Here is a 25,062-nt window from a genome sequence, read left to right as displayed (position 1 = left end):
TCAAGTTCCTACCCCAATTGCTATAGTCCAGTACACAACAGAGCCAAGCATAACAGACCTGTGATGGGTTTATTTTCAATGTTCTACAGTGTTCTCCGAGACCAAGTTAACATATGTATGAACTACATGAAATTGTTGCAAGTCATAATTTGGCTTGGCAACGTTTTAATTTTTGATTATGTACTAAGATAAATTAACATGTGCCTAATGTCTTGCATGTAGGACACCAATTTTTCGCATGTCTCTAAAGGTTTGTCCCTTAAGAGCTCGCGCCCGCTAGATTAGGTCCAAGAATCTCCAAGCTGACGAAAGCAGTGCATTCTCCGTGTTTAGAAAGGGCAGCCAGTCACTGCTGGACATAGTCATGTAATTTGACTACATAACTGCAATTCTGCAAGAAAAGCAAGCAAAATTAGTGGATTCCATAATGAAAAAGCTAAACGTCATGAGAAATGCGACAGTAGCGCTGATGTCAGTTGGAAGCTTTACTCCACTTGAAGCACATCTGCCTAGTATCCTGTATTGCAGAACGGCCCAAAATTTGGTGCTGAAAATAAAAAACTTCTGATTGCCGCTATTGTGGAGGAAGGGTCACTAGGTCAGTCTGATGCATGACGGTCTTTGCACACAATGTTTACAGACAAATGGCGCAACCGGTGTTTGACGGCTGTACCGCACCTTGTGGCCGAACGCACAGTCTCAGGTGTGAAGTCCAGACACGGAAGCAAACTTGCTGCTGCAAGTTCCCAGGGCCCCGTATTTCTAGCTTAAAATATAATCACACTTTTGACCCCCTTGAAGCCTGGGTTAATGACGTTCCACAATACATAATATATGGAGGCTTGGCTATTGGCACCGACGCTGCAGCAAATGCGAATGAAGTCCGAAAAATTGAGCAATCAGTTGCGATGCGTCTGGAATTTTGGAGCTCATATGCATTAATCATATGGAGCATGTCACAATGCCGCGAAAAAGTCCGAATAATCAGGTGTCTGAATATTCGGTCATCGACTATTGATAAAATAACAGTTTTTTTAAACTCCTGATGTTTGTGCATATATGGTCAAAAGAGATCTTCAGTTGGGCAAGAGACAAAGCTAACAAGAGGTGTGTAGCCGCTAAACATCCTTGCATCAATCTCTGTACATGTGTTAGGAGGCCAGAGCTTGCAGGATGGACTAGGTGATTTTTAAAGGGACACTGCTGCACTTTTTGCAAAAGTTGGGCTTTCAGCAGAAAGCCATAGTTTCTCATGCTGCGAACTCGAATATCAGATTAAAATTAGGCAGAAAAAAGCAGAAATAGCCTTTTTTCAGCAGAAATATGCAGCCCGCACGACGGGGCTCACCGCGGGTCGCGCCGCCGCCCGTGATTGGCCAAGACGTCGCGTGACATTTTGAGGACCGGGGAAGCTGCTGATGCGGCTCCTTCACTGCGCTGGGTTGATCGCAGCTCTCTGCGGCTTTGTGAATGTCATTATGGCATGCCAGTTCCACACGAATGACCATCGGGAGTTTTACCGCATGTATCCGTACCAGATACGCCCGCAAACGATGCAGCACTTCCGTTGTGGGGAGCGTAGATTTGGCATGAAAACTTGCTTTGGTTACAGTGAGGTACTTTGAAAAGTATTGTGTGTCATTATTAGCAGTAACTACATGGCCCTCAGCGAAACCTCGGCCCGCATTTTCTTTGGAAGGAAGGGCAGCGAACAATGGCCTAGTCGACTACCTCCATCTGAGGCTTCTCGCCCCGGCCGAGACGTCATTGTTGTGAAAAATGAACCCAAAACTTGGTGTACCATTTCCTGCTTTGAATGCCAGTCGTGGTACCTTGGGTGAACGAAGAATGTTATAGAAAGGGTGAAGTAGTACACAGCTACCACCAGACAAATGAACAATAAGCGAAGCGCGGTTGCAGAGCTCTGCAATGCATACGAGACATGGATGATGGATGGGGTCATTGTGCTGGAGACTAAGTCAAATGCCCGCAGAATGCTGCTTGAGTCATACGACATTTAGCAGACGTTGAAAGCCTTTCCTTTTTATCGTACTGTCACAATACACGTTTAGTGAATTGACGGCTGACGTATGTTGAAAGCAAAGCTGCAGCTCCTCCACACCTATACCTTCATGAGAAAACAGTGTTATACCTTCATGAGAAAACAGTGTTCAGAAATGTGTTTTCTTACAAGAGCTTCGTCGTTTTCATTTCCAACTTAATGTGCATCCCCAAACAAGACAGGACTATGTAAAATGACGAGGCAGCAACGGGTGCAAAATCGCAAGGTCATGCATGAACAACTTCGATGATTGATTGCTTGGATGCACCGAAGGAAACCTCGTTCTTAGTGCTCTTTACCTGAATGCGCCTATACCCAGCTGAGCGGTACAGTCCTTATTTTCTAATAATGCTCCCGTACAGGTTCCACGAACATATCGGGCACGTGCCGTGCTGGAAAAGATCTCGCAGTCTTCACAACCTAGCTTCGGCACAGCAGTGGACTCTTCTTAATCATCTGCTAGTTCGCAAAAATCATCACCGCGTGCTACTGATGACTTGTCCATGTTTAGCACAGAAGCCGTTGCGCGAAGCTTTTGCGCAAAAAAAAAAAAAAAAAAAAGAATACCCCGAGACACGCAAATACAACCATGCACCGATGCTGTCTGACCGTCCCATCATGAGACTGCAGTCCATGAACGGATCGCAGATGACTGTCCCGACTGTTTTGTACAAGGAAACAGAAGAAACCCCGTCAAGGTTCAGCCATGCCTTTTTGTCAAAGCCCTATAGAAATCGCATTAGAAACAAACTGCATGTAGTCACAGTTACGAAAATGCTTCGAGTAGAATGTTTCCTTTGGTCGGCTTGAATTTATCTCTCTTCTCAGCAACGCCGCATTGCGCCGCGAGCTTTTAATACAATGGAAGATGCAGAACTGTGTTGTATCAGGTGCACAACACTAAGTTGACGTGTTTTGTACGTCCGCAACGCACGCAAAACAAGGAACAGCGCACGCCGAAAATCCCCTCCGTTGGCTCTGAATGCCTCCGGCTCCTCACGGTGACGTCACGACGGACGGAGAAGCGAGCTTTCTCCCCCCGCTTTCCTCCTCTGTAGCTGTCGCGCGGGGCGCGGGAAATTTGAATTGCGCACTTTCAGTCGACGATTGCTCAGGTGTTTTATGCACAATCGGAACAATAACTTCACAGGCATGATCAACAAATAATTTACTTCAAAAGCCTATAATATTAGTACATTTGAAAACCGCTGCAGTGTCCCTTTAAACGAAGCTCTGCTGCACGCTATACAAACTACAAAAGAGGGAAAGAACATGGAAGTACAAGCAGAGTGAAGCACAATTGCGTACCATCTCTGTTCTTTAATGGCCAAATTTAATGTTCCAGTGCTTCTTAGCACGTTTCTTATAAAGTAATGGATTCTAATTATAATAGTTTCATCACGGGAAGTCAGACTGCTTGCACCTTTGCCATGCACTGGAAAGAGACGAAAAATACTGAAAGTAGAATTAAGTTGGCTTCCACATCGCTGTTTTTTGGTAGACAGACACAGAAACTACAGATTCTTTTTGTTGCTTGATCTACATATTGCTCAATGTTGCTTACTGCGCAGCTAGAAATGTCAGAATCAGTGGCAGCGACCGCTTAGTGGCATGCGCATATACTGCAGAAATAGATTGCATTCTTTGCCAGCCTTGAAAATTTCCATGTAACTACCCCCTCTCTGGTGGCTTGACATGTATGAGCTCATGTGCATTCTTCAAAACTTCCAGGTACAGAATGAAGACAAAGTCATAATCTTTTGAAAACTTTTTAACACGCCTAGAAGGACATAGTATACAGATTTGTGTTCAGGAAGTAAATAGAGACAACTGCAATTTGAATCAAACGATGCATAAAACTGATGTGGTGAGAAAAAACGAAGTACATGGATTTGTGCATAGCAGACGGTAGTTTACAAAGCTTGTGACAAAGCTGAGATCTGTTCTTGAAAATGCAAGTGTAAAAAAAATTAAAATCGTGACCCGAAGGTAAGCAAGACTCAAGCCACGTACAAACTTGGAGAAAAATAAAAAGCTTTAAAACTTTTTCACATTTCTGCAATTATCAGTCGCTACTACACAGAGCCTGGAACATTTTCTAAGCGGCAGATTATGGTTATGACTCACACATATAACTCGGTAAGTTGGAATCAATGAAATCGAGAGAATAATATTTCGACAGTTTAGCAATGTCACTCAAAAAAAACAAACAAAAAAAAAACTGGGCAAAGAGTCTCATCAACAAGGCTTTCTGTTGATGACGATCACTTCGTTAGCGTGTACAGAGCCAAAAGCATTCGCTACCAGTACTGAAAAGGACACTGATGACACCACCATCCAAATTTTATTCTCAATAAAAATAGATTCTTTGCTCTCATCCAAACTTGTAATGCCAACATCAAAGAGAACTCTGACAAATGCTACACAATAAATGGCAGTGTGGCCTAGCTTAGTTCAGGCGAACAAAATCAGCTTTTATGTCATCGCAGTTAGCTTGTGAAAGCAGATGGTGGGAGTAATGCTTGTAATATGGCCGCATTATGGTATTTTATAGTTGCTCAAATAATAATAAATAAAATAGCCTCACCTTTTTCTCAGGGTCCCTTTAACTACATGTTGTAGCCAGCATTAAATCTTATCAGAACAATGGCGTAAGTTAAAGCGCAGGAGGTTTTCAACACACAACTACGCAGTGACTCTGTGCCACACCTGAAAAATTATAAAGTTATTGCACAAACATTGTCAGGTGACCAATGACAAAGGCACACTACTAAAAATGTTTGAAATGGATGCACCGAACATGGTTTTGCCTCATCGGCAAACCACTGTCTTTGCTTGCAACACGTTGGCGTTTACCACATTGCGTGCTGGTATCAAGCATTTCCTCCAACATACGCTAACATCGGGCCAAACGATTCATTTTGTTCACTTGTGACTTCAATCACGACTAACAAAGGCCATGCTCCAATGTCCTTTTTCTTTTTGATGTTTGTGAAAAAAGAAATCTCGGCCTCAAAAGCCTCGAGGCCGAGGGCTGCAGTTTCAATTCTGAAATGACATTACCCATCATAAAGTGGGGAAACTCATTTTGACAGCATGCCTAAATATGCTATGTATAATCATGTTTACAAAAATAAAGCGTGAGCATTAACTTTGTTGTATGTTATGCCTTTTGTCACCAGAAAGCTGCAACCGATGATGCAGGACCAAAGCAAAAAGTCACAAAATATGTTCCCTGACATTGAAGAAGGCCTTGCCCTACACTGAACTTAAAAACCAGCATGTTGACTCGATACTGCACAATCACACTGCAAAAAGTATGAAAAAATGTAAACACCAGGTGCCTTTGCCATCAAATGATTGTCTATTGTCCGTGGGTACCTGTGTGATATCACACCAGACTGTTTCCCCAGCAAGGGAAACTCTACTCCCACAAGTAGCAGCTTAAATGTTTCTACTCGAAACACATTGGTGGTGCTTAGTTCCAATGCTGAATTCAATAATTAGTACACCTGTACGTACTGAAAAAGCTTACTGGCATACTCGGTGAAGGCTGATTTGCATGAGCAGCCATTGGTTTCCTCGTGAATTATATTCAGCCTCCGTGACATGTTGAACCTTCGACCATCGTGCAATGCTTTGCAGTGTGATGTCTACTTGTAAACACTCACTATATTTGGCTCTTGGACTAAGCTGCTAACAACCTTTTGCTTTAAAGGGGCACAAATAGTCATATCATGGCTCCTTTAAAAGAATATTAATTGTGATTTCATATGTACATATTTCTTTCTAGAAAATAGTTCAGTGTTTATATTTAATTAGTGGGAATTTCATGGTCATTTTTCAATTCCTTTTTAGTCTTTAGTCCGGAAACACAGCCTCAAAAGACAATGTTTGCATTTCCCATGCTAACAATGCAGCTGTTGACAGCATTTGTAATGGCAACTCAGCGACCTCAGCAGTTAAACAACTGAAACTGTCCTTATGGCTTTGCTTCCTTTACTAGGCCATGCTGGTATAGTTTACAATTCAGGAAGGTCATTAAGCAAGCAGTTGAGAAAATGACAGGTGATCTGCAGTAGTTTACACGACACTGTTTGAATAAATCATCAATGACGAACTGGCATCTCAATATATCGGCAAATTTGAATATGTCATGAAATAAAGCTCAGCAAGTACCATGTTTTTATCTCTGCCTGTGCCAAAAGTCTTTTGCAGCATGATTCCGGCATCAGGCGATGTCATAAACGCCAGCTGTGCTACTAGAAATTCTCTCAATGCATCCTGCAAAACAAATGAGGGCTCTGCAGCACTGTACATCCACTGGACTTCTGTAGGCCTTATTTTGTGGCACTACTCCCGAGGAGCTTGGTGCATGAATAAGCAAGACAGGGTTCTGACCACTACTTTGGCTAAAATGGTTTCAAAGCTTAGGCTAACAAAGAAATTAGGGTGGTTAAAACGATAGAAAAAAAAAAAAAAAAAAAAAAAAAAAAAAACAGATTGAGCACTGCTATTCTAATCGAGCCATGCCCTATGTGGAGGCCTGATCAAATAATTTTTCACACTCAGAATAACACAATATTGTCACTATTCGCAAAGTCACAGTCAAATGCAAAGCCTTGTAACATTCCTATGACCGAAGAAGCATTCCTCTTAAAGGTTCACATTTTAGAGCACCGCAGTGCTCCTGCGTTAAAAACAAAAAAGTGAAAACTATCATCACACTTTTATCAAGTACATGCCATGATAATAATCACAGATGTAGCAGAGAGAGAAAGTGGAGGGGGGACTAATGGGTGCTCATGCCAGACTGCTCATTAAATAAAAGCATCGAACATCAGTTACAGTGATCATTCCACCTATCTCGCCATCGGAGAGCCGACGTCATCCAGCAACTGTGATGTTATCAGCACAGCATTCGAACAACTGCCAACTAAATATCAAAAGTAAAAGTGCCAAAAAGCAGCATTCGCACTTTCCCTTTTCCTTGTTTAACACAGTGGCAACGCTAAATGCAGAGTGCCGTCGTTACATGTGAGCACATATATACGAGTTCCCAAGTCCAGCAGCATCTACAACAACCTAGTATCTTTTGCTCTAGCTACATGGGCACGTTGACGGCTATTTGCAAGTCTGCATCGCTGACTAGCTTCTTCAGCTTCTCCCGGCACGGGCTCACATATGTTGACAGCCACTCCTCGACCGTGCTCTGATAGTAGATGTCAGACAGTTCTTTTGTGATGTCCCGATAGAGGGACTCGATGTTCACTAGGAGCCTGAGGGTTGGCAAAAAAGAGAAAGCCAGCAGGTTTTTCACTAGAAGCAAAACAATTCTATCCCGCCACACTTCAAATGAGCATAGTAAAACGCATACTTTCGACTTGTGTTGACGAATTGGTCGATGTGAAGGGGGTTCGTCCTGTTGTGAGCAACCAAGAACTCGTGGAATCCACCCTGAACACTGTACGAGGTGCAAAAAAACACCAATGATGAATTCAGTTAGGCACTTTTATTATGAATTACTTACTGGCCACAGGTGAATACCAATGTTCCACAAGTTTGCGAAAAACTAGGTATAAACATTTTTCACAGATCTCACAGCACGAAGAATGCACTTGGGTGTTGACACTGATCACCTGCCACAGCAGAGAGAGCGTTTGCGCTTTAGTGCATGCACCGACCACAACAACACCAGGGTGCTGCAGGGGTGGTGACTATAAAGCCCCTCCATTTCGGAAAGTAGTGAAAATGTGAGATCTTTGCCACCTTTTCCCTCACCCGGCACCTTCCTCCTCGCTCTCTTGTGCTCTTCTCCTCAAACAAAAAAGAAAGCCAGTTTTTCTGCTCTCTCATTGGCTGCCAGGCACTAGAATGCCCCTTTGCATGGCCGCTGCATCACAATAAGTCGCCACCAGGAGAAAAACCTTATTTTGCTTGTTTCTTATTTCTGCGCAGTCGCATTAGACTGCTCCAAGTAGCTTCCTCTGGCTCACGACCATACACAGTTTCGCATGCACAGTGCCATGCAGCAGCACTTTTCAACACTCATGCAGGCCAGAAAAACAATTCCCTTTATTTCGCATTTCTCAAGGGCAAAAAAGATTACTATTTTGTGTGAGGCACAGTGCATCTCAGTGCTTACTGCAACAGAGCATTCACCAAATTTAGGAACCAAATTCTGTCTTGTTGCCCTTGGTTTTGTTTCTTATATGATGAAAATTATTGTGCGACCATTTCCAGAAAATTTGACCTCCACGGCGGATATGGCGATGGCTTGCGAACAAACTCAGATGAACAAGCTTGCAATCGGCACTAGCAAAGCTACAAATTTTTGTCGTCCATAGCTCTAGTGCGGATTTAAATTAGTTACAATCATAAGGCGCATCTTTTTTCCGGCCCCTGTACTATTTTCATAGAAATGGCATTTCCGCGGAAATATTCATGCATAACATTCAGCATTGCTGTTAATGTCTAAATATGTTTTGGGAACCAAAACCCCTCATAGTTAGATTTGAAAGCTATTCTGAGCAATGCGCACAGATCTGAGTATTTGGGCAGTTGCTTCATGCTTAGAGAATATCCATGTGGATATGCAGATATGTCTAGTAGGTATATCACATACTGTTTTTGGCTCTTTCTATATTTGGATTTCAACACTGCCATAGCTAGACGTTTGCTTCACTGATAATTTTCACTTGTAGTGTACTTCCAGCACCAACGAGCAAGCAACATTATAAAATTCGTCAATTTCATTTGTAAAAAATTTGGAATGAAGTAAAAATCATGTCACCTGAGATTATTTCTTCAAGTCACACACTTAAACCTCCATTTTACTACCGAACAATTTTAACCAATAATACTACAAAAATGCAGAGGAAACTAAAACCAAACGCGATCCTAATCTTGTTCCCATATTGGCAGCCGCCAAAGAAATGAAAGCCTCCTGCGGAAAGATGTGAAGCTCGCACAGACTTGACATAAGCCAAGAGATGATCTGTTTAATGTTAATAACTGCAATGACTAATTTAATAAAACCATAATGTGCTATTTCTCAATCGTGCATCCATGCAACGAGATGCAGGCGGTTATTTCTAGTTGAAATTCTTCCCCTAAATTCAAGGTGCGACTGCGGACGAGTTGCAGCATGACTTTTTAAGCCCACATATAGTATGCAGCCAGGTCAAGGGACGTAAACCGCAGATGCAAGGGGAAAGGGTTTCCAAAAAGCAATTAACATTCCCCTGCGTCTGCTGAATATGCCATGGCTCAAGTAACGCCGTCCTGTGCAATTCTGACAGCTTTATGTTTGACTCGGTCTCTGGAGCAATGGTTCTCAGTCTTGTGGTGACTTTACCTAGAGTTCGGTCACTGCTCTTTGCACACTGTTCGTTCACCTGACATCAGCTTTGTGCTCCTTCTCTTCCATCCTACAACCATGTGGGGCTTTAACAACCATGGTTTACGTTCACTGACCCAACTATTAATTATAAAAAGTGATGCTGCAAATTTCGCCGCAGTTGCACTGTGAAGGAGAAAGTGACTGCGCTTTGAACCGTCCCATATTAACAAAGAACTTGACTGTCGTGCATTTTCCTTAATTTTTTTTTTTTAGTCTGGTTGCAGCTAGAGCCAAATGGGATGTTAGATTCAGCCTGTTTATTATTCACGCACATAGATTCAAAACATTTCTGAAATGGCCATCAGCTCTCATTCATTGCCTGTTGCCCAGGGCTGATGTCAGCGTAATTTCCTGTTCAGTTTACTTTCCGTTCCGGATGCTTCCGAGTACCTGAGCACGATGCTGAAATGCAAATTTTTCTTGCCATTTTGAGCACATCTTCTCTTTTGCTTCTTTGTTGTTGAAGGGGATGCATGCTGCTACAACCTAACACAACATTTACAAGCTCATTATAATACTTGTGCACAGCAGTTTTGAAAGACACATTCTAAAATGCCAGCACAAGGCCCCACCATTGACCTTCTCGCCGCATCTCTCACACGCAGGTTGGTTCAGCGTGCCGTGTAAAAAGGAGAGTCAAATCCGAGGAGAACTGCCACTACTTTCAGGATCAAGGAGCTTGAGGTGATTAACCGCTTGCAGAATGGTGAATGTGGCTAAGTGGTGCGCATGACTTTAGGTGGCATTTCGAACTCTTCATCTGTGTTAGAGAGTGCGTCACAAAACACAATAGTTAAGTTCTCTGTTTCTATGTTGCGGTGGCTGAACAATGTCTCACTAAAATCAGGCTTTGATGTCGTGGTTTAGTACAGTGAAACCTCGTTGTAACAAACAGTTAAAAAATTAGAAAATAGTTCGCTATACCCTTAATTCGTAATATAAAATTTCGTAGAAAATACATGCAAGAGCACCAAAATTCAATCACAGAAGGCACAGCAACTCGGACCCTAATTGGGTCACGTCCATTTATTTATGCGCAAAGAACTGCATTATCGCGGCCACCTTTTTTGTGTTGATCGCGTTCCGTATCATGCCCTGTTCTACAGTTTGCAAACACTCAACAAGGGCAAACCCACTGCCCTCAATAGCACTGCAGTGGCGGTACAGTGAATCCAATGCAGCAAGCACTTCTTATGAAGTCGGAATGTTCTCATTGTCTGCATGGTCAGCCTGAGCTTCGTCTGCAGGCCTCATCGAGCTCGCGGAGCTCTGCTTCAGCTTTGTCGAGATCGTCACCATCGTCATTTGATGCACGGGCCTCTGCTGGAACAAAACCTGCGTGCTGAAAGCAGTTGGCAATCGTTTTGCTTTTCACGCTGTTCCATGCCGCTTTAAGCATCTGGATTGCTCCCAGCAAGTCGATCTTCAAGTCCTGCTTTATACGAAGATTCACGAGATGAGCTTCAATCAGTCTCCTCTAGTAAACTGCCTTGAAGGCCCTGATGTTATTTGAAGCTTGGTCTTTAACGTCAATGCTGCTGTTTTTTTTTCACGTTCACTGCCATCACAGCACTACGTACACCCGCCCACTACACTCGACACGACGACTGACGCAGCGTCCACCGAACACTACGACGGCCACGCTGCGATGCCACTGCTAACACCAAAGGCCCGTTCACACTTGCGACTCGCGGAGGTCGCGCGACCGTTTTGGTTGAAAAGCGACTGTCACAAATGGTCGCATCAGTCGAAAAGCGACAGTTGCGGGCCATTTGGGCACTGCTCGATTTTCCAGGCGCGAGACTATTGGTCACAAACCGTTAAACCAATCAGCGGCTCAGCTCAGCTGACGTGAACATAAGTTAGCTTTACTCTATGTGGTGAGCAGTCAAGGTAGATATGATTGGAAAGCAATCCGTAAGTCGCATTGCAAGTGTGAACATCGGTCGCGCTGCGCTGCTCTCTGGTCGCATGCGACAGCTAGTCGCGCACCCTTTGCGACTCGCAAGTGTGAGTAGACCTTAAAACGCAAAAACCAAAAAGACAAAAGCAACATTCGATCACGCCGCTGCCGCCGCTGCTGATGCGGCACTGTCAGCGCTTGATGCGAACGATTTCACATGGCCTCCGAGATCACATCTGCGCGCACAAACACACACTCAGGGGTGATCTCGGAGGCACAGATTTCTTTGGCTGTCAACTCTCAATGCCAACATGGCATCCGTGGCACTGTCAGTGCCTGCGAGGTAGTCCTGAACGTTTGCTGCGCCGCACAACACACTTGTAGTGCAACGAAGCCTGCCTCTTGCTATTAAAGTGAGGTAGTCGCGTTGGCGTCGCGAAGTTCGTTATATCCGTTTTATGTGAAATCGCGCTCGCTATGGGAAGTTAAAAATACACGTGTTTGATAAAAATATTTCGGAAGAGTTCGATATATTCAATAATTCGTTATATGCGTGTTTATTATATCGAGGTTTGACTGCACCATCTGCTGTAACCATTACACAATACTCCATTGGTTACCCCTGCACGAAACTGTGGTGCCAGGCAATCCCGAGAGCAGGTAGAACATTGCAGCTAAGCAGCCATGTCTTTTATTCAGTTATGAGTTGAGCATTTAATCGATGCGTGTTCTGGGGAGGTCTGCACATTCACTGGTGAAGTAGCCGGATGTGGTGATCCTCGTCACAACTGTTGCCACAGCCTGGGCTACTGGCTATACGACAGTACCCTGCCAAGCTGCGATTAAATGTATTTTGGGCTAGTCTTGAAAATACATGAAATTCATAGCAAAGAATCCTGGACGGTCTAAAATAATCGGAAGCTCTTTCCACTGCGGTGTCACTCGTAGCACACATGTTGCTTAATAACGCCAAATTGCACAATTTGCCTTTTTTTTTATTGCATTGCAGCCCGATTAGGCATTCTGCAAACCAATTTAATGGCCTTACTAAGAGTGCAGCCACCGATAACGCAAACTGACAGAGTGGAGAGATTAAAATGCTGTGGTGCATCAATAATACGCAAACGTTGCGCTAATTATAGGTACAGGAATAAACAGAGCTTTCTTGACTTACCTTGGATTTAAGAGCACCTGCTCCAGTTCAGCCATGACATTGGTCAAGTGCAACACGGACACATACAGCCGGCCCCCTGGGAAGTTGGGAACCGGAGGCACTGGGTGCGGTCTGGAAATGAGAGCACCCACCTACCTCTAGCCACATGGCTGCCTTATTGATGCGCTCGGAGCAACCTAGTATACTTACATATTAAAAATGTCTGTTAACAGAACAAGAACGGCCACCTTCAATTTGCAAAACATGGCAAAAAAGCTTACTGAAGTATGTAGGCTATTAGCAGTGGTACGATCACTCAAGCAGAACAGAGGAAATAAGAAAAACAATTGAGATGCTTTTGAAGTAATGAAAAAGATGCCGAAAAATGCGTGAAAAGAAAAAAAAAATAACATCAGCAAAATTGAGTTATTTCAGTTTATAACAGAGCTCCGACCTCTAACACAACATGTAAGAACTTGGGAAACAAAGCAGATAGTAGGGGCCAAACAAGGATAATAAGTATGACAAATTACGCAGCTTAATATATTGCTTTTCCAAGCTGCACAGCCAAACCAGGTGGGCCCCTACCAAAGGTGTTGTGTACAATGAGTGCAATGGTATAAAGTTTTGATGATGCAGCGAGGAAGGCAATGCTTTGGCAGTCTTGTCAAGCTTTCCCGAACACTGATAACTTACACTGAAGGAAGAATGTTCTTGCGTGATAAACTGCTGTACTCAGAATCTGCCAAAATCTGAAGCCAGCCAGCACACAAGACAAGGCGACGCACCTTGGGAAGACTTCCATCTCAATATTGCCAAAATAGCCTATGGACTGGGACACCTCTGCATGGGCTTCTGTTGTCAGACCTGAGAACAAGAACAAAAAGAAAGAAAATAAAGATGGCGCCAGTTCAAAAGCTTAGAAAAGCCCTGAAGTTGTCTAGCACAAAATGAGCCTATGCTTGCGTATGGAAAGAGAGGTTGTCCTTTTAGTCATGCAAGCCTATCTTTGCACAGCTGGACGTGTGCACTCGGCAACAAATTTATCGCAGTGCTGCTTTGTGAACCAGTCTCCTTGTATTAGTATACTCTAGCACATGAAATGTAAATTCTCCTGCAAATGCTCCCGTCTTCCTTGTCCCATGATGGGCAAAGCCAGCACACAATGCGAAGGAGTCTATGCCCTGTGCTCACGTGCATTCCAAGTGGCACACGATGACCGAGGTGACAGCGCCGAGCGAGTTGCCATGATTACATAATGAGTGTGCCAGCCGAAACTATACACCACAGGATGACAACTAAACATACACACAAGCACATGCATAGCAGCAAACAAAAAATGCGGCTACTTTGGCTTGGTTTGGCTTTGATCAGCAGCTTAGCAGATGATGGCGCTCCGGGAAATTACAATGCAACTTTTTAATTACAGTTGAGCCCCTTTATGAGGGACATGCACTGGGGAGCAGTTTTTGTCTCTTATATTATAGGTCCCTTATAAGCAGGGTACCACGTTCACACTTTATAACCAGACCTTATTTTGGTGCAGGCATCCTACGGCTAAAATACGCAAAAAAGAAGGGTGCATCAAGTCACAAAAGCGTTATTATAGCTTTCATTTACATATTGCATTTGCTTGGTGGACCACCACACTGACCACACCTCGCAACTTTCTTACATTTAGTTACAGCTGAAATAGTTATAAATCTTGGTCTGCTTCATGGCTGTATTGATGCTGTTCAACACAGCCTCTCCTAGCTTGAAAATGAGGCCAAGAGCCTCACGGCTGATGTGCCAAAACTGTATATGTTGGCAAACTATGTTTGCAGGGATTGCAAAGTGTGATTGCAATATGACGTTGCACCACAACTAGCGATTCGCAACTAATGGCGATTTCCACTGGTCGCTACGGAGCACGTTTTGTTGCTCCGGGACGACGATTTCGATTTTCACTGGTCGACCAAGATAGGTTGCGCGTATTCCGCTGGTCGTTTGGGGCAACTCGGGACGCTCCAGCTCGATCCGCCGACCGAAGTCGGATCTCGCCGGAAGTCCTAGTCGCTGACGCGGTCACTTCCGGATGCTGCTGGATTCTTTTGGCTGTTTTTAACCGTTTCAGCGACATCGGCAGAGGACGCTGGATGTCATCGTTTTTTGCGCGAATATGTCGAAGTGCGTCTATCGAAAAACGTCTGCAGCGTTAAAAAAATGAGAAAGCAAGTTGTTGAGGGCCGCACTCCTGCCTATTTATCAACCGCAAACATTTTGGCACTGGGATGCGGCTACAACTTTCGAAACCGGCTCAGCTTTACTTCCGCCGCGCGCTCTACATGTCCCGCTGGTCGACCAAGGCTGATTCGCTCTGTAGCGCTTTAGGTCGGCTCGGGCGCCCAGCTCCGATCGACCAGTGGAAATCGCCATAAGCTATCTGTCTGGTAACACAAGAATTCAAGTAAAAAAGCGCCACAAAATCATAAAAGTAACCAGCTTATCACCGAGGTGCTAGAAGCGGCCAAAACTATAAAAGATCACCAGCAGAAATATCCCTTAGAAATTTATGCTTGTTTGACAAAGGGTAACAGCGGCTGTGAGTAACAAGTCTGTCAATGTCACTACTCAGATGAAAAATAAATGAAAAGCAAACGAGGCATTTCTGAGTGGAGTTGAAACTGGTTGAACAGCAAGCAGAGCAGTTTATTTGTCCTCGCCAGAGCAGAACTACTTCTGTTTTTATGTTGTTTGTTTTGGTTTTGGCTTGGCTATATGTCACTCTCTAGGCACAATGACTTGTTTATGCCAGCGGCACCAGCTGTGCCTTTTCTTTGCATTTACCAGATACATTTGGCACTCATATTGAAATGCAACTTAATCGACAATTTTCGCTATATTCTTCAGACTAGTGGACACAACACCTATGGTAATTCGTGATAAGAAGCTCCACTAATTGGAGAACCCAACGTGCATTCCCAATATGCTCGCTATGATGCTCGCATATGCAGTCGGACTTGTGCTCTTCGTGGCAATCCTGCATTCCCATTGCAGGGGCTTCTTTCAGTCATTTCATAGCTGATTGACCTGCTCTTAGTTTGCTAGTTATAATTAATAATGACGGCACAGGTGTGTCTCTCTTCTTTTGCTTTCACTGTAGCTGCAGCTGAACTTGGCGATGAATTGTGCCGCACCTGATGTTAAAATGTCTGTTACAGGCGAGACTGAGTACCAATCTTTAAGGCGAATTTGTCCTTTATAGATAATTGCTTTCTACATCCAATGTCTGGTAAAGAAGAGGTCCAATTAATGGAAGTCATAGGGTGTCCAACCATTTGGGTGAATGGTGTTTCTTATAGCTGATTGTCTGTTACATTCATGTCTCTTATAACGGGGTTCAGCTGCCTCCAAGATTGCATTATTATTTCACGCGGATCAACAAAAATTAATATCCCAATGCTTTCCATTGACTCAGTGGCTCTGTGTGATTTGAGCTATTCCAGGCTGCATGCAAAGACAGTGACGAAACCAAGTTTGTTTGTTTTTCAATCACGTTGCATTTCACACAAGTGACACTGGGTGCACATGCACAAGCCACGTAGAAAAAAACTTTCCAATGAGTTTATTACTGAAAATAGAAAAGGAAAATAAAGAGGGGAGAAAAAAAACAGTCTTGTAACTGCCTCCGCCAGGTGAGAAACACTGAAAATGGGCTGTGGCTGGGAAGGGCAGCTAAAGGATAGAAGAGAGCACATTCACTTGAGTCATTGAATAGTTTGCAGTTCCAGTAATTGTTTTGTCCCAGGCAGAACCACATGCATTAGATTGCTGCTTTTATACCTCTTTATTTCAGTATTAAGAGGCGGCATTCCACATGTTTCAGATGGTTAATTCAATCACAAAGGGCCACTGAGGACAGACAAAGTTTTCTCCTTAGGAAGAAGTTGCAGAGGCGTGTGATTGTTTGAAAATTTCAAACAGCAAATTGAATATCCTCATATTCGATTATTCAAATTAATCAAATCCAGTCATACCTCGTTGATATGACACCCTTTAACATGGGCGACTAATTATAGACAGTGTTTCCGGGGGCAAAAATTTTTCAATATAGTAAAACCTCGTTACAAGAGACACTCAAGGGACCCGAAAAACATGTCTCTTGTAACCAAAAATTCTAAAAGCACTGTGTTGATCAGTTTACTGCACATCAGAATATAAATGCATTCACACGCATTAACAGGAAATTGTTCAGGAAAGCTTAAAGAAGTTATTCATACTAGCATGTATTTTTGTGAGTGCAGAGTGTATTCCTTCCTAAATTCTGGAGGTAAAGCACTTCACTTTGAAAGCCTTCCTATTGCTCTAATACTTTTGAGGCACTCTTACATGCTCGTCACCTTCAGATGATTCACAAAGAGAAAGACATCAGGAGCCTAAGCTTTCATCTTGTGATCAAATTTTACCAGTGAGAGTTAAAAAATGCTGAATGTCATTCATGCATTTTGATTTGCTTCGTACATAACAGTAATGCGATGCCGTTTTGACTTTCCAATCATGGGGAAGCACTCCTCAGTTCCTGACATACACAACAAAAAGGACACTGATATGGAACAGAATTTAGCTAACGGAATCTGAAGTGCATCATGTACGAGTTGGTACGTTCCAGATGCGCTGCATGAGCACACCTGGGTTGTGTCTCTTCTAAATAGTGAAGAATTTACTCCACGAACCTGAGAAAGTTGTCCTTAGTAACAGAGTGTCTCTTGTAACCATGTCTCTTGTATGCAATGTCGTTAGCATGGCAGAGATAGGAAAACCAACCAAACCATTTTCAAATGTCTCTTCTAACAGTGTCTCTTGTAACGAGATTTAACTTAAGCCCTGATGGAAACAGTTGCGCAAACAATGGACAAGAGAAAAATGCACAGATACCATGTAGCAGCAGTTTGTGGAATGTTAATAGAAGTTATGCCATTTAACCATGAGATGTCATTAAGGGTATCTACACCACTAGAAGCATCAAGTCGCACATCATTTCAAGCATAACGGCAATCAAGATGATGGGCATGCAGTTCTGCAAATTATGACTCCACCACTATGCACAAAAGCGGACTGTTTTATAGTTTGCTTCTTCGATACTTCTTTTCACGATTCGTTATGAATGATTTCCTTTATGGACAGTTTTGATTGGGAGTCAACGTGTTCATATTAATGAGGCACAACTGTAGTGCATATTGGAAATTATTCAAACAGGGTCGAATATGTTATGAACTTTTCGAATGATTGGCACGAGGTTCAAATAAGGCCTGCCTTAGCACCTTAGTAGCCGCAGACCTTTGCTGGGAAACTGGATGAAGACATTGACGAGCGGTTCACAAAGTATGTGCGAGTGAGCTGGTACAATTGGTGGGATTCTACGCTGAAACTAGCCAACACTGTTTTCTTTTTGGAAGTGGCCATGCTAAATTGGTTTGACAGCCATGCAGATTCACTGAACAGCTGGGACACTTTACAGAGGAAATCAAAAATGGTTTGGTAACGTATCTGCAAAAAAGCAACACAAGGAGCAATCACTGCTTCAGCGATCGGAAGTACCTGGCGAGACATGCACCACATACACTGAGGACATTTTAAAGCTATGCAAGTTAGTGAGTCCCACGGATGCCGGAAGAAGACAAAGCTGGGTATTTGTTAAAGGAATTACTGAACTTCCTGATCAGCAAAGATAATTTGAACTGGTTTTAACAGCATCACTGATGTCGTTAGACACTGCTACACATTTAAAGGCCTGATGTTCCTTTGAGTCACCTGAAATTTGGGGCGAGTGACCAACATCACTTCTATCATGAGTGTTACGTTGGCGCTCCTGAGTTGATGGTGGACTAAATAAGCCAGGTTGTGCGAGCAGAACTTCTCCAAGATCAGGACTCGCAGGGCCTGAGAGCCCATCTACTTAATGGGCTCACAGTGCACCAAATTTTGATGATACCAGACACTACAACCTGCTCTCGTGATGCTACGTTAAAGTGCAGCCATGGGGTATGCCTCCTCAAGTTACGACCATACTGCAGTGCCACTACTGATCACATCACGCACTATTGCTTTTGTACAATTATATTCGCAAAAGCAGTGACTGTTAGTAAAAGTATTCTATGTGGTGCTTTCACTATTTCAATCATGTTCAATTCGTAAAGACATCCATACTACCCTTATACTATGACTAAGCAAAGGTACATAATTCATATTCGATTCAAGTTGGAAAAGGAACTATTCACACAGCCCTAAAAAGCTGACAGTGTGCCGCCACACAGCCATTCATTTGACAGTGAAAAACATGTTTACTGGTAAAAAAAAAAAAAAAATTAACTGAGAAGTGGAAGACATTATATTACAGTCATTTGATCAGAAGTCATGATCTCAAGATTAAAAAAAAAGGGGGGGGGGGGGCTTTGTGATGATCGCTGTTTGGAAGTGAATGACAATGTAGCCTCGCCTCAGAAACCTGTGTTAAAAATAATGACTTGTCTACACTTCATTGCACTTTGCGTGTGAAAATGTCATCGGGCAATGACAATGCATCCCACCAAGGTCAGGGGTGGAAGTAGGCTCAAGCATTTTGGAGCAGCTTTGGAGCAATAAAACAAGAATTTGGAGCATTCGAATTATATTTTGGAGCATGTTTCTGAGATCAAAGGCCTTTAATAATTGCAAGTTTTTGTACCTGACACACCAAAATACCCGATTTTACTCCTTTCTATTCACCATTCAATGCTTTGCTGATTAAACCCGCATCTCTGCAAGACAAGACAAATAGCCAAAATCATGTACAGGTATTGAAAATAACAAAACTGAACCGAGAAAACATTTGGAAAAGACTAGCAGCAAATCTTTGCTTTACACTTCACAACTGAACTAAGCCTGACTGTTTTGACATCATAGATTGAAACGTGGAGTCCACCACTTTGATGTGCTTAAGCACCACCACTAGTTTGGAGCTGACATCAATGAAAAACACATTTCCACTCTCTGTCTTATGCATATCCATTTTGGACATATGCCTGAAAATTTCCAGGGCACTGGTCAGTAGTGCCTTCAGGAAGGATAGACGGCGCTCAAGGGTAGTATTTTCCTCCTCCAGATTCTTTTGCTTCATACAGCCTTCTGCCAGTGGCTTATGTTTTCACCTGAAAGAATCTCCCACTTCCTTAATTCAAACGCGTTGGCAATAGGCTCGTATGGCTTTCGAACACCCTTGAGAGCATGCCTAGTGAACAGCATACCTTTGCAGCGTCACCCTTTATGCTCCAAGTATGCTTTTGTCTGATGTTGGCTTGACCTGCTTGTTACTAACAAAGTGGCGTGGTGGTGAAGTACCTGCTTGTTTTCACAGCTGAACCCTTAGAACAACTCGAGTTGCACTGTGTTGTCGGGCAACTTTCCTAATGGCTCGAGATCATCCCCGTCATGACTGCTTTGCTCACTTCTCTAACCACTAACGATTCAAAAGGCTTGGAGAAGTTAACTGTGCCATCATTGTGCTGCCTTTGTTCGGATTAAAGCAGCCCTTGAGCATGTACACGGAACTCACAGCACGCCACTGCCCCGGCGTGCTTCTCACTGTCACTTAATCAAATTGCACTCGATCACATTTTTTGGAGGAGCTATCACAAATACCTCCTGTGCAGCAAAAATCTATTTGCTGCTAAATTTGTCAGCAGAACATCGAGGCAGCCAGATTGGAGCAGTTTTGGATCAACATTGCGTTTTGGAGCAGGATGGAGCAGGAAAAGCAGTGTAGGGCAGAATAGAGCAAATGGAGCAGCACTTCCACCCCTGCACAGTGGTGCAGTGGTTAAGATGCCTGACTACTATGCTGGGGTACCCGGGTTCGATCTCGATCGCCGGCGGCTGCATTTAGATGGAGGCAAAATGAAGAGGCATCTGTGTGCTGTGCGATGTCGGTGCACGTTAAAGGGGTAGGGACACCAAATTTTTATGCTGTACTTTTGTGTTGTAAATAGTGCGTAGCGATTCCGTAGGCATAGAGCACGGTGTTCGAAGTCCGAAATCACATCACATAATTTATTATCGTATTATTCGTGCGCAGCAGTTTCAATTCGTAGTTGCCAGGTTTTTACTTGATGTCAAAAAACAGAAAACATAACATTTAAATGTCACATGGGCCAAAAACTCGTGACGTCAAAGAGCAGGTACATCGTCTGCTCTGTTTGCAGTATGACACCACCATGTGCTCTCATGGCGGTGTCACACTGCAGAAAGAACTGGTCATTTTGGCGATCCTGTCACGCCACACCAACACAAACTATTTGGAATCATGCTGCTGTCGCCAGCGAACAGCTGTCCCCAACTCGTTCTCCGACAACTTGTTGCTCGTAGTAGCGCCGATGTGGACCGTTCGCTTTGCTACAATTTTCCCCAAATTCCTAAGCTATGCGAGCGACTGGGAAAAATCAAAAAGCTATGAAGGAGCGTGTGTAAATGCTCGTGAGTATATAGTTTGAATCGCACTGATTGAGGCACCGCTTTCATGCGGTTTTAAAGGCCGCTTCATGTAGCACGAATCTCGTTACCCTTGAGAGAAAATTCACTAATTTTTAGTGAATAAAATGGTCATTGAGTACAGTTTGGCAACAGTGAACTGAAATCGACAGTTGCTTACATCGTAGAATGCACGTACAATCACCACGAAGCGCCGGTATGACTGGTGCGCCGAGCAATGCTGCAAGCAGCCCGGAACAGTCGTCGGCACTACTTGTGGTGAGAAAATTAGGCCAACTGAGGTCAGTTGCCATACACACATTTTATTGAGCTTATATTGTTATGAGATAGGCTTCCTATCGTAAAGCAGTGATGGAAGACGAACCTTTATTACTGCATTGAGTCGCTGACTCGTTTTGAAATGCCATCCGGCGCAACCGACTAGCCTAGCGTTGAGTAAGGCAGACAGAGAGCAACGCAGTTCGTTGCCTTACGCACCCGCAGGAGGTGCTATTGCCGAAGTCTCCGCATTTGTGCAAGCATGCTACTGCTGCATGAGTATAGCAGGCATTCCTAATAACATTTGTCTTTTTTTATACAAGGCCAAGGGGTTTTACAAAGGGTTTTACGCCACCGGCCATTCCGGTGTCAGCTACGGCGACTGACAACAACACTGTCCGCCGACTATTGCGGCACCATAGGCGGCAGCCTTCGCAAACTTTAGTGAATGAATATTCCCATCAAGTATAATTTTCGCTACAGTGAGCCATCATGCTGTCTGTTAGAACGCTGCCATGCTGACATACGTACAGGTGCAATAGAACAGCTGAAATGAGCTGACCAGCAGCATCATCCCTTATGTCAGAAAACTGTGAAATGATGTCACAAATACTTAATTACGGTTTTTTCAGTGAACCTACATCATTGTTAATGTGCTAGCAATGGGTCTGGAATGCGAGAGCAAGCATTTCCACAAACTTTATATATTTTCTACGCCTCCCTTGAATCTAATACTTGACTGTGATGGTCTTCAAATACAAAGGAAGCGCGTGACAAGCTTTGCACAACTTTGTAATTTGTTGTCGCTACCCCTTTAATGATCCCCAGGTGGTAGAAATGACTGTGCAGCCCTTCACTATGGCTCTTTCTCTCTATCCGCTTTCACTCCCACCTTCCTCCCTTCCCTTACGGCACGGTTCAGGGGCCGTATTCTAAGTTTTAGTTGTTATCGAAAGTGTCGCTATCTCCCCGAATTCGAGTCACACGGTTCGTGGAAATGCCGGAACCGGAAGTGGTGGCATTCAAACTGACATTGACAATGAAGCAAAATCTTAATACAGCCCCAGGTGTCCCTAGAACAAGAGTGACAGATACTGCACCTTTTCTATAAACCAATTATTATTATTAGTATTATTATTATTATTATTATTACTATTATGACAATACTGTAGCATTTAATTTGCTTTCCTTTGCCAAGTCTAACAACCTACGTATTAAATAAATTAGGCATTTTAATCACTAGAATGAGAAACCCTTCCAAAGCACAGGCCAGTTTCAGTTTGCCTTTGGTGCTCCTTGAAGCTAGGATGCACACATCAGTTCATGCTGCCCATTAGGAATAGGTTAGCTGGTGGAAACAGCCAAATAACCAAAGACTTCTTCCCGAAGTTTACGAGAGAGAGAGACATATTAATGAAGGCTCCAGATAAGGCTAATCTCCTGGGATTCTTTATATGCGTTGACATTGCAAAGCACACAAGTGGCCTGGTAAAGACCGACTGACACATTATAATATATATATATATATATATATATATATATATATATATATATATTGTCATGGTGTTGGCAACTGGGGCTAGGTTAACAGAACCGGTACAGGTGGAATTACACGGTCCAAGGTTTAGGTAAGTCCTGCGAGTCCGGAGCCGATTCACTTCAACGTCGCTTTTCACTCTGAACGCCCCCTGGCATTCCTCCCTCCTTAAGCGTAACGCACACAGTTACACGTGCACACAAGCGTACAAAAGCAACTCCCCCCCCCTTGAAAAAAAAGTTTGTAGATGTAGTTTGTCAGTCACCGTGCAAAGTACAGCTTCAATCGAAAGACATGAACTGTCTCTGGACGAGGTAGCCAACGGCCTGTGTGCTCTGATCCATCCGGGATCACCTCATAATTGACGCTACTGATGCGTCGCACGATTTTATACGGTCCGAAGTAGCGGCATATTAGCTTGTCTGAAAGGCCGCGGCGTCGAACAGGAGTCCACACCCACACCTGGTCCCCGGTGTTGTCTGTGGCGGAGGTTGTACCGGCGTGAATCCCTGTCCTGTTGCTGGGTGATGTGGACGCGTGCTAGCTGGCGTGCTTGCTCAGCATCTTGGGCAAACTGCTCGGTGTCAGAACAAAGTTCGGTATCTGTTTGGCAAGGGAGCATTGCATCCAGCATCGTCCGAACCTCCCTGCCGTAAACGAGGCGAAACGGTGTGAAACGTGTAGTCTCTTGGACTGCCGTATTGTATGCGAACGTCACATATGGTACGATCGCATCCCAAGTCTTGTGCTGGGCGTCGACGTACATCGCCAGCATATCCGCAATGGTCTTATTAAGCCTTTTCGTCAGCCCATTGGTCTGCGGATGGTAAGCAGTAGCTTTTCAATGCGCCATACTGCTGAGATGAAAGACTTCGGCCATCATTTTTGAAGTAAAGGCAGTCCCTCTATCAGTAATAATACCGGTAGGAGTGCCGTGCCGTAGTATGATTTGGTGTACAAAGAAATGGGCGACTTCAGACGCTGTACCACTAGGTAACGCTTTGGTCTCAGCATAGCGAGTCAGATAATCTGTGGCGATGATTATCCAACGGTTGCCACCAGAGGACCGAGGGAAAGGACCAAGAAGGTCCATGCCGACTTGATCAAATGGTGCTCGTGGTGGTATTATGGGCATGAGGAGGCCTGCAGGCTTTGATTGCAGAACCTTCCAACGCTGACATTGCCGACAGCTCTGGACATAGTGCTTAACAACAGTGGCAAGGTTGGGCCAGTAGAATGTCTGTCGTATCCTAGCAAGTGTGCGAGAATAGCCCAAGTGGCCAGAAGTTGGTTCATCGTGGCACGCGGAAAGGATTTCCTCTCTCAGAGCTGTAGGTACCACGAGGAGGTAGGTTCTCGACTCAGATCCAGAGTTCTGCTTATAAAGCACACCACCTCTCAGGCAGAAAGTTGAGAGGCTCCGAGAAAAGCACGTAGGTATGGTGGCTGGCTGACCTTCTAAATAATCTATCAGTGCTAGTAAATCTGGATCGGCACGCTGCTGATGAGACATATCTGAAGCATCAACGGCTCCGAGGAAACTGCCAGCGTCATCCGTGTCTGGTGAAGCGAGCTCGACAGGCGCACAGGAGAGCGTGTCAGCATCTTCATGCTTATGTCCGGACTTATAGACTATAGTGAGGTCAAGCTCCTGTAGGTGAAGGCTCCATCGCGCCTGGCGGCCGCATGGGTCACGCAGGTTGGCCAGCCAACACAAAGAATGGTGGTCAGTGACCACTTTAAATGGGCGACCATAAAGGTAGGGACGAAATTTCGCAGCAGCCCAAATAATGGCGAGGCATTCCTTTTCAGTAGTTGAATAGTTCGTCTCGGCGCGGGATAAAGTACGGCTGGCATAGGCAATGACTCGTTCAACATCCTCTTGACGTTGCACGAGAACCGCCCCAAGGCCAATGTTACTGGCGTCAGTGTGTATTTCTGTCTCCCCCTGCTCATCGAAATGAGCTAGAACAGGCGGCGATTGGAGACGGAGACGCAGCGTCTCCCTGGGTGAGCTGAGTCAGCGGTTCAGCGAGATCAGCGAGATCAGCGAAGTTATCGATAAAACGCCGATAGTAACTACACAAGCCGAGAAATCGGCAACAGCTTTCTTGTCACGTGGAATTGGAAATTCCGCACCAGCAGCAATCTTGTCAGGGTCGGGCTTCACGCCGGCGGCGCTGACAACATGGCCGAGAAATTTAAGCTCTCGGTAGCCAAAGTAGCATTTCTGTGGCTTAAG

General features: G+C 44.1%; 1 protein-coding gene across 6 annotated transcripts in view; it reads right to left on the bottom strand.

Moving 5' to 3' along the window:
• Window positions 1-59: 59 nt before the first annotated feature.
• The window catches only part of LOC146190225 (hexosaminidase D-like), a 37,623-nt gene continuing 12,620 nt past the window's right edge, over window positions 60-25,062 (bottom strand). For 3 of the 6 annotated variants that reach the window (XM_084600684.1, XM_084600688.1, XM_084600683.1), the window contains 4 exons: window positions 13,309-13,387; window positions 12,542-12,652; window positions 7,440-7,526; window positions 3,816-7,341 (listed from right to left, as the gene is read on the bottom strand). In XM_084600684.1, coding sequence (XP_084456810.1) covers window positions 7,167-7,341; window positions 7,440-7,526; window positions 12,542-12,652; window positions 13,309-13,387 — 452 coding nt within the window. In that variant the 3' untranslated portion in view covers window positions 3,816-7,166. Of the gene's footprint in view, window positions 392-3,221; window positions 3,498-3,815; window positions 7,342-7,439; window positions 7,527-12,541; window positions 12,653-13,308; window positions 13,388-25,062 lie in introns of those variants that run through there. The other 3 variants (XM_084600687.1, XM_084600686.1, XM_084600685.1) reach the window with 3 other exon arrangements.

This window comes from Amblyomma maculatum, chromosome 4 (assembly GCF_055883805.1).
Source record: "Amblyomma maculatum isolate TAMU_Amacu chromosome 4, ASM5588380v1, whole genome shotgun sequence".
In the NCBI taxonomy this organism is placed as follows: Eukaryota; Metazoa; Arthropoda; class Arachnida; order Ixodida; family Ixodidae; genus Amblyomma; species Amblyomma maculatum.
Note: the sequence above shows the minus strand (reverse complement) of the source record. Positions and strands in the feature narration are given on the sequence as shown.